This window comes from Pongo abelii, chromosome 1 (genome assembly GCF_028885655.2).
Source record: "Pongo abelii isolate AG06213 chromosome 1, NHGRI_mPonAbe1-v2.0_pri, whole genome shotgun sequence".
Lineage (NCBI taxonomy): Eukaryota > Metazoa > Chordata > Mammalia > Primates > Hominidae > Pongo > Pongo abelii.
In genome coordinates, this window is record NC_071985.2 from 192523023 (window position 1) to 192533113 (window position 10091).

Sequence of the window (10091 nt, forward strand, 5' to 3'; positions counted from 1 at the left end):
CTGCCACATTGCAACATACTGCACCAGAGATAGGAAGGCCAAGGGCTCCACTGGGAACTGTCTTATCAGTTGTTGATGGCTGACTAAGGAGATGAGTACACTTGTTCACATGTGCAGGAATCATACAAACCTCAATAACACACACTTGAGGTTCCAGGCCATCTTCATCTACAGGTATTAACGCCTGTCTCATCACCCACTCCTGGATTGCATCTGTGATATGAGGGACAACTGGGAAAGAGAAAACAAAAGGGAACTTATGCTTGTCCATCTACATCGATTGAGACAAATGCACTTACTGTGAAAACAAACTGCGACACTCTTTGCCTGCAGAGAGTAGCAATAGGGTCATAAAAATACTTTTGAGGCCCCCTTTAACTGGCCTCAACAAATCTCTGAGCTCACACTTCCTGCAGCCAGATGTCTAAGTTGTTGCTAGAAGCCCTGCAACAGAGCAAGGCTAAGTAAGAGCAGTCTCCTGAGCCACACAGGCGCACGTGCCCCTGTGCAGAGTCCACCCTTTTGGCCACACACCAGTATGGCCAACCTTATTGCTCATAGCTGAAGGTGGGCACACTACACTTCAGTGCACTTCCAGGAACAGGAGACTTCTGGGACCCTGTTCCGTATGTTTCCAGTTTACCAAAGGGTGGACAATCCACTGCAGTGAGCCAGCACAGCACAGCAGAGTGGTTAGAAGCACAGCACCCGGAGTCAGAATGTCTGGATTCAAACCTCAGTCCCATGACTCGTTAGCTGTGGATCTTTGGGCCAATTATAGAACCATTTTAAGCTTGTTTTCCCCACCTGTTAAGCTGTGGAAATTTTGTGAGACAGCACCTGTAAAATGCTCGGTAAAGTGCCTGCCACGTCAATGCTCAAAGAATGCTAGCGATTGCTCAACACTTCAAAAATCATAGTTGTTGGGCACAGACTGCAAGTTCCTAAAAGGTGAAGATTACTGTTGAACTCCAGGTTACTCCAGTTACAGCAATGCCTCATGCACAAGAATATTCATTTGCCTCACGCAGAAGAATATGCATTATCTACTCCACACATGGTGTCAGTGATCTTTTAAAATTCAAGTCAGAATTCATCACTCCCACACTTCAACTTTTCGGTGGCTTCCCACTCCTCCGAGTACACTCCTAGCTTCTTGCTGCGGCCCAGAGACTGGGTAGAACCTGGCTGTGGCTACCACCCCCGCTCTCTGACCATCTCCCTCAGTCACTTTGCCTTAGCTATGCCGGCCTCCCCTCCATTCCTGGACCAACCAAGCCTTTGTAGCCCTGCGCCTCCGCACTTCTCATTCCACTCTCGCTGTGATTGGCCTCTCAGCTCAGATGGCCTCTCTTGGGACACTCCTCGACCACCTGCCCAAAGTGGCTTTCCCCAGTCACTCTTTCTGTCCTCACTCCACTTGGTTTCTTCACAGCTTCTGACAGATGTCTCATTTTGTTTTATGTTTGTTGTTTGCCTCCCCCACAGGTAACCTCCATGTGGGCAATGACCTCTCTGGTCTTGTTCATCACATGCATTACCAGCACCAGTGAGGGTCTGACTGTAGTGAGCATTCAATGCAAATTTGATGGATGATGAATAAATAAATAGCAAACTGTATGATCAAAACCATTCTAATTCCTAACTGATTCCTTTCTATGTGTCAGGAAGTCAGGGAAACACTTCATTGACTTTTAGTTTCTTTAATCCTCCTAACAACCCAGAGAGGTAGGTGTTGTTATTGTCTCCATTTTACAGAAAAGGAATCCACATTTCGAAGAGGTTAATTTGCCCATGTTCACAAAGCTGGTGAGAGGGGAAGCTAAGATCCAAACATGACCCAATTAGCCCAGAATCTTGCCAGGGCAGCCCCAGACCAGAGCCAGCTGTCAGTGTGACCCTCAGCTTTCAGGCCAGTAAAATCTAAAGCCAAAAGCAGATTTGCTCTCATAAGTCAGATTAAAGCCACTTTTCAGCAACCTCTCCAAATTTGGGCCACTGCCATTATACTAGATCAGTAGTTTTCCATCCCCACCTTTTTAAAGCAGCAAAACATTTACCTTAAATGAATGTTTTGTACAAAACCCCAAAACAGCAAATAGATGTAAGCGAAGCTGTGCCAGTGAAAGCTTGGGAGGACCCAGAAACCCACTTCTCAGGCTCCTCCTAGGCCATATGGCACTGATGAACGGCCTGGAAACCAGTATACACAATAGATGTTCATTTCCTTCTCACTTCTATACATAGTAAGTCCCAGATGCACACATACATGCCATCTGGCTTAATGCCCTAATCGAGTTGCCTTTACCACTTTCACACTCATTACTGTGTAAAAACAACAGCTCTCTGGACTCGTATCATGCTGCCTTGGCAGGACTGACAAGCTTCAATGAAGTAGTTGTTCTTCGAATTATTTTTTTAGCAAACAACAATATAATTCTGATTTTTCAACTGAAGGCATATTTCAGTAACAATACCTTGAGAGTTTCATGCTGAAATCACATACAATGTAAACTTTTGTACTCAAAAGGGAATTATACATTTGTGTAGAGGTGGGAGGGGGAAGAAATTAAACTGGTTAAGACTTTTAAGCTTTAAAGGTAAATCCAGTATTACCTTGGACAGTTTTCCCCAAGTAATCTCCCTTCCGTTCCTTGTTAATGACATACTGGTATATCTTTCCAGTGGTCAGATTATTGTCTTTGGTGAGGCGGATGTCAAGGAACCGCTCATAGTTACCCAGGTCAAGGTCTACTTCCCCACCATCATCCAGCACAAAAACCTCACCTGCAGTGAACAGAGAAACCATTTAAGTGAAAATACCTACACCGTGGCACAACTGCAATCCTGAAATAAAACACTCATTAACAAGGTGTGCAATTACGTAATAGGAAGCACAGAAATTCACTTCTAGAAGACTAAATATGACACACAAAAAGAAAAATTACCAGCTATTCTCTAAAAGGTAACTTCATACTTCTAGCCTGTCAACAAACTCATTCTTAAGAAGAGTTATAAAATAGCATGGGATGGGAAGAAATGACAGCCCACTGGGCTGTGCATATACAGGACCTTACAGTGGTATACAGCATCTGCTGCCTAGGGAAAAAGAACCTTCAGAAAAGTCTCCTAATTGAGCGTAATATGGTTTAAAGTATGATAAAAATATTTGATTCAAAACCTGGATATATGCACATTAAGTTTGTGCTGATTATAAAAATCAGCTTCTGAGCTCTGCTTTTGTTCTAAACAACTTTGTGAAACTGCACATTTACCCCATTCCTTTGTTGCACATTCATTCCATGAAATTTCACTCTAGAAATTTTGCCCAGAATGATTCATTCCTACCACCACAATAGGAGACAAGCTCAAACACAGGAAAGGAAAAAAACGTCTCATTTTCTCCCTCAGAGAGACAACTCATCCTCTGCTCAAGAATTCTGTATTAAATATCACTCAGGTATATGGATCCTTTCCTGATGCCATTTGTTACATGAGGATTTCTGCACTAGTGACACTTAATGCGTGCAGATTTTCACCTCAACGCTAGACAGCAGGAGTATGAATGCAGAATTTTAAAACTTAAGAGGTATGTTTTAACATCTCTCCCAGTTTTAAGCAATTAATCTTTGAAGTAACAGCCACAGTCACATGTCACACCGTTGACAGGTTCTCAATAACAACAAAGAAGTAAAAGGCAGTCGGGCATGGTGGCTCACACCTGTAAAACCCAGCACTTTGGGATTACAGGTGGGAGGACCCAAGACCAGCCTGGGCAACATAGTGGAACCCCACCTCTACAAAAAATTTAGAAATTAGCCAGGCATGGTGATTTACACCTGTAGTCCCAGCTACTCAGGAGGCTGAGGTGAGAGGATCACTTGAGCCAAGGAGGTGGAAGCTGCAGCGAGCCATGATCACACCACTACACTCCAGCCTGAGGGACGGAGTGGGATCCTGTCTCAAAGAAAAAAAAAATTCTGCTTCTTCCTTTCTAGGTGAGAAAAGTATCATTCTGCTATATTAAGGGACCTATTAGAAGGCAGAAAATAAAAGTTATGCAAACTGTGCACATAATTCCCAAGCGCTGACATGTTCTGTCACATGCAATTATTATTAAGAAATCCACTGTGCTTACCATGCTCATAAGGAGAGAATGTTCCTGCATCAATGTTAATGTAGGGGTCAATTTTGATTGAAGTTACATGTAAACCACATGACTTGAGTATTGTGCCCACACTGCTGGCAATGATTCCTTTTCCAATTCCTGATATAACACCACCAGTAACCAGAATGTACTTCATTTTACTCTTTGACCTGAAAGAAGGAAAAATTACAGATGAAATAAATATATCTCAACAAACCAAACTCATCTGGGTTCAAACACTGGCTCTGCCAATTATTAGCTATGAACCCTCTTGAAGCCTCAGTTTCTCTGTCACAGGACTTCAGAAGGTTCTCGTCAGGTTTAAATAGGATCATAACAAACATTTCTTGGATCACTGAATGGCTTTAGTCAAATATGTGTAGAAAAACAACTGCTACTCTAATAACACAGCTTTTGTTTAAAGCCTTGACAACTAATAACCTTCAGAGTCAACCTAATAAAACCAGCTCTAAGCTGGTTGATAGAACACTACATCCCAAATGTTTGCTGACATCACTGCCAGACACTGGGATACCAGGCAGGTGCCTCATTATTTTCCCTACATGGGAAAAAAATTCAAACTTGGATAAGTACTCCAGTTCTCCAGGAAATAAATAATGTCTTTGGCTAAACTACAACATATCATCAAGAAAACACAGCTCCTCTAGGTTATAAAAGATAGTCTAAAAGGAAAGAACATCAACATTTAAAAGTGGTTGCAGCTAAACCAAAATTCCTTTAATTAAAAGTAGTTCTCTGGCTGGGCATGGTGGCTCATGCCTGTAATCCCAGCACTTTGGGAGGCAGAGCCAGGAGGATCACTTGAGGTCACGAGTTCGAGACCAGCCTGGCCAATATGGGGAAACCACATCTCTACTAAAAATACAAAAATTAGCCTGCTGTGATGGCACACGCCTGTAGTCCCAGCTACTCAGGAGGCTGAGGCAGGAGAATCGCTTGAACCCACGAGGCAGAGGTTGCAGTGAGCTGGGATCATGCCACTGCACTCCAGCATGAGCGACAGAATAAGACTACCTCAAAAAAAAAAAAAAGGTAGTTCTCTTCTATAATTTAACAATAACTTGCTCCTTGTCAGAAATCTCTCCCAGGCATGCAATGAAGAGAGACTGTAAATACTGGGGGAGAGGGACATCAGATAAGAAACCAGTCTGAAGCACATGATGGGCAGAGGACTCAAAGAGAGGGGAGATGAGATTAAATCCAAAGAGCAGTGCCACAGTGGCAGGGAAAGAAGAAATAAAAGAAGATATAAGGGCAGCAGAGTCAAGATGCAGGTGAAAACAGCATCGACAAGAGGTGAGGAGACCGTGACAGGCTCACCACAGAGGATTTATCACTGGTCCCCAGCTTCAGAGGTCCAGAATCGTCCATTTGGTCAGCAAATCCAAATGTGACCAAAATGAAAAACACAATTGGAAAGTAGCAGAAAATGCTTACTTTGGCATGGTCAGGACATTTTCCTCCTCAGGAACGTTCCATGTGAAGCCAAATTATGATAAAAATAAACTAAGGAACAAGAAAACTAAGGAGTTGTGCTTGAAGCATTCCCCCGCCCCACCCCCTCCCCAGAGCAAGAAAGAACACACTTGGCAGGGAAGGAAGAATGCTCAGAAGTCTTCCCCGCTCCAGAGGCTCTTTCCATCCTCTGCTGCAGCATTTCCAAAATCATGCTCCCTGGTTTCAACAAAATGCATATGGGATTCTCAAAAAGGATTTTATGGATATAAATCAGAGAAATGCTGATTAAACCAAGTCATTTAACGCAAGAATCCTGGGAGTGTTCAGCAAGTAAACTCGCACTGTGATGACTGCTACACAGTATGCGGTGTCTCCAAGCTTATCTGACCCTAAGTCTCTCACTTTACAGTTCCTTATTGACACATGAAAATCAGACTTAGGTACATTTTAGATATGTTCTAACCAGCCATATCCCTTACTGAGACTATACCCTGGTCTCCCTAAGTTTTGGATGATCCTAGAAATTCCTCTGCCACCGAGTGAGTTACTTCTACAAAAGATTCATCTCATCCCATTACATTTGATTTGTCCCAATTTTACTCTAAGAGTTTAACATCTCTCTTTACGTTCTTTAGTTTCTCTCTTTAGATTCTTGCAGTCTCAGTGCCTGGCAATAAATATGCCAATGTACACAAAGATCAGGCGGGAGGCTCATTCATTCATCCTTACGGGCTACTGACTTACATGACAGCTACTGTGCTTGGGGACTGCAAACATTAATCAGATTTGGGCCCATATCTCAACTTTCTGGCAGTCCAGTTGGAGAGATGAAACATTAACAAATAAATGAGTAATTCAGTGATGGTGGAAGCAGACAGAAAACATGTTTAGACTATAAAGGGGGACGAAGAGAGCAGAAGCTTTCAGTACCATGGCCATCAGAGGAAGGTGAGAGAAGTCCTGGGGGTAGTGGGCGGATCCAGGCGGCTCCTGTTTTGTAGATATGACTTGCAATGGGCCTTGAAGGACTGACTGCACGACTCAGAGCACAGGAAAGGGAACAGGGTGAACAGGCAGGTGCGGGGCAGCTACAGAGAACAGAGGTAAGGCCGTGATGGGGAAGGTGGGGAGGGAGGGATATACAGTGGAAGATAAACTGGAAAGGTAGGCAAGGGCCAGATCATGTGCAAACTGGCATGCCCAATCTGAACTTAATTCTGAACGTGACGGAAGGCGCAAGAAGGTTTTCCCGCACAGAAGTAACGTAAATCAAGACGCATCAGAGAAATTCAACAAAGACTGAGGGAGGAAATGCTTTTTCTTTCAATGTTATAAGATGAAATGCCAGCCCCCATCACTCGTGTGCAGACCTCAGTCATGTCACCTGAGCTGCATGCAACGCGGGTTCTCACCTCGGGAAATGGGGGTGAGAATCTCTGCGCCGCCCGCGTCACAGGGCCGCTGAGGATTCGAAACTGTAACGAGCGTTGACGGAAGAGCGCCACGCAAACGTGGTGAGCTCTATACACCGCCAGCGCCCCAACCCCCGGCCGTCGGGAAGGGAGGAAGCCGTGGGGCCCAAAGGCCAGCCGCGGGGCCCAGGGCCGGCGAGTTCTCAGGCCCCCTAGTCCTACGGCGTGGAGCCGCCCCGCCCAGCAACCGGCGGCTGAGCCCCCGCCGAGGCCGGAGGCCCGAGGCCCGCACCGCCTGAATGGATGGGTGACTGCCGGGCTTCCTCGCAGATGAAGAGCAAGGGCGGGGGACGGGGGGGCGGCGCTCCACGCCCCTACGGCCTTCTCCGTCCGACAAGCCCGGCCGAGCTGATTCGGCGCCGCCGAGCGCGGCGGCGCCGGCCCCACAGCCTCTGAAGCCGCCCCGCGCCCCGCTCGGCCCCTCTCCCCAGCGCCGCCCGGCCACGAGGCCCGCGCGCGGGAGCCGGCAGCTCGCCGGCCGGGGCGCCCGCCCCACTCCCGTTAGGCACACAGCCCATTGGGCAGGACGCCGAGTCACCTCACCCCTGATTGGTAGGAGCGACGTCCGTCACCCCGGCGGCGGGGCTATACGGCGCCGGGCTCAGCTCCCGCCGCTGACTCCTGCGCGGGAGAACAGTTCCCCCCCGGGATCCCTGGAGTCAGTCTACCTGCGGCCGGCTTCAGATCCTCCCGTCAGCGACAGAGCTGGGCCGGCGACGCACGCGGAGCCCCGGACAGCCAGTGAACAACCCCGACCGCATGCGCCCGGCAGTCTTTCACGGAGGCGGGCTCTAGGCTGTGCGCACGCAGAGGGTGGAGGGCGGGGCGGGTCTGGAGGGCGCGGGGCGGGGCGGGGCCTGGAGTGCGCAGGCGCGGGACTGGACCTCCTGGCCACCTCCGCTCAACTGTGCCGCCGGCGGTTCGAGGCCGGGCGGTTGGTGGCGTGTCTGCCCCTCTGCTTCCGTCCCAGCCTGTGGCCCAAGCTTCCTCTCTTGAAGGGGAGGAGGCTGTTTGGGGACTCATGCCTGGCCTATTCGTCGCCTGGCCTCGCGTCCTCCCACAGCGGTCTCCTGGAGTTCTGGGCGTCGCCTTCCATCCCATGGTCTTTCACTGTGGGCTCCTGGCGGTGACGCGCCATCGCATCTCTGCCTCCGGGCGAGGGACGGCTGCTGCGCCACCCCGGCCTCCAAGACGGAAGTGCGGAGGGTCGCGCGGCGCTGGCTCCTCGTCGGCCTCCCTCCTCCCCACACCTGCCCCGAAGGCGGCTGCTTTGGATGGACTAGGATCCCGAAAAGTACGGTTTCATCTAGCGATCGCTCCCGGAGCACCGACTGTGCCACGCACTGTGCTGGGCACCGAGGGACCCTCTCCTTGGACTAACGATGTAGGGAGGCACACTGAGCAGTACATTACACTTCATGGTTGTCATGGGTGCTTGCTGCAGAGATGCTGGTGCCGGGGCAGTGAGTGCTAGCGCGGGGACTGACCAAGTCCGGTGGGGGTTGGGAATTCAGGCGGGAAGCCCGCCCTGAAAAAGTAACTTTGAAGCAGAGACCTAAGTAGACTGGCAAAGATGGGAAAGGGAGAGGCGGGAATAAGAAAGTGAGACGTGCTTGAGCCCAAAAGTTCGAGACCAGCTTGGGTAACATAGCGAGACCCCGTTTCTTATAAAAATAATAATAATAGGCCGGGCCCAGTGGCTCACACCTGTAATCCCAGCATTTTGGGAGGCCGAGGCAGGCGCATCACAAGGTCAGGAGTTCAAGACCAGCCTTGCCAATATGGTGAAACCCCGTCTCTACTAAAAATACAAAAATTAGCTGGGCATGGTGGTGGGCGCCTGTAGTCCCAGCTACTCAGAAGGCTGAGGCAGGAGAATAGCTTGAACCTGGGAGGTGGAGGTTGCAGTGAGCCGAGATGGCACCACTGCATTCCAGCCTGGGCGACAGAGCAAGACTCGGTCTCAAAGAATGAATGAATGAATAAATAAATAAATAAATAAATAAATAAATAAATAAAATAAAAATAGTAATAATAATTTTTTTAAAAAGTAAGGCAGAAGGAAAAGTCTGTGTACAAGCCCAAAGAGGCCGGCACAGCTGAATTGGAAGGCCAGTCTAGCCGAGTCCGCAAGGGCCTCAGGAAGCGAGGTTAACATGAGATTAGGTTGAAGAGTTGGGTAGGGCCATACGGGGAAGAGCATTATAGACCAAGTAAAGGCTTTTCTTTCTCCTAGGGATAGTGGAAAGCTGTAGAAACTTTTGAGAGGCTTTTGACCTTCCTTTGAATAGTGAATATATGTACATGGTTATAATTTTTTCCCCAAACACTACACAAGGGTGTCCATGAAAAGTAAATCTTATTTCTGTACCCCAGTGTTCCTGTTTTGTTCTCTAGAAGCAGTTTGCCACAATTTCTTAACTATCTTCATTGAAGGAGTTTAAAAAAAAAAAGATGTGATGGGATCAGATTTGTGTTTCAGGAAAATCATTGAAACTGATGGATTCCCAGAAACCAGGTCAGGAGGCTCCTGCAGTGGCCTCTTTCAGAGGCTTCTGGCTCCTTCCAGATCTGGATCACCAGTGCTTCAACCCTGACAACCTGCCCATGCTGCATTCAGCTCCAAATCTAAAAAATGTTTGGAATGCCAGGCATAGTGGCTCACACTTGTGATCCTGACACTGTGGGAGGCTGAGGCAGGGTGGGAGGATTTCTTGAGTCCAGGAGTTCAAGACCAGCCTAAGCAATATAGTGAGACCCCCCCATCTCTACAAAAAAATACAAAAATTAGCTGAACATGGTGGCACGCATCTGTAGTCCTGGCTGCTCCGGAGCCTGAGGCGGGAGGAGTGCTTGAACCCAGGAATTCAAGGCCAGTGGGAGCTAGGATCCCACCACTGCACTCCAGCCTGGGCAGAGTGAGACTCTATCTCAAAAAAAAAAAAAAAAAAAAAAAAAAAGTTTGGGTTGTCTTTGAAGTACTCTACAGCCAC

General features: G+C 48.0%; 1 protein-coding gene across 5 annotated transcripts in view; it reads right to left on the bottom strand.

Moving 5' to 3' along the window:
* CTPS1 (CTP synthase 1) overlaps positions 1-8102 on the bottom strand; it is a 32970-nt gene extending 24868 nt beyond the window's left edge. The window contains exons 1-4 of one of the 5 annotated variants that reach the window (XM_002810978.6): positions 7767-8102; positions 4139-4317; positions 2617-2787; positions 131-231 (exon numbers count right to left, since the gene is read on the bottom strand). In XM_002810978.6, the coding sequence (XP_002811024.4) occupies positions 131-231; positions 2617-2787; positions 4139-4304 (438 nt within the window). In that variant the 5' untranslated portion in view covers positions 4305-4317; positions 7767-8102. Of the gene's footprint in view, positions 1-130; positions 232-2616; positions 2788-4138; positions 4318-6556; positions 6715-7038; positions 7574-7641 lie in introns of those variants that run through there. The other 4 variants (XM_009251850.4, XM_009251852.4, XM_054537374.2 and 1 more) reach the window with 4 other exon arrangements.
* Between the last annotated feature and the right edge of the window lie 1989 nt (positions 8103-10091).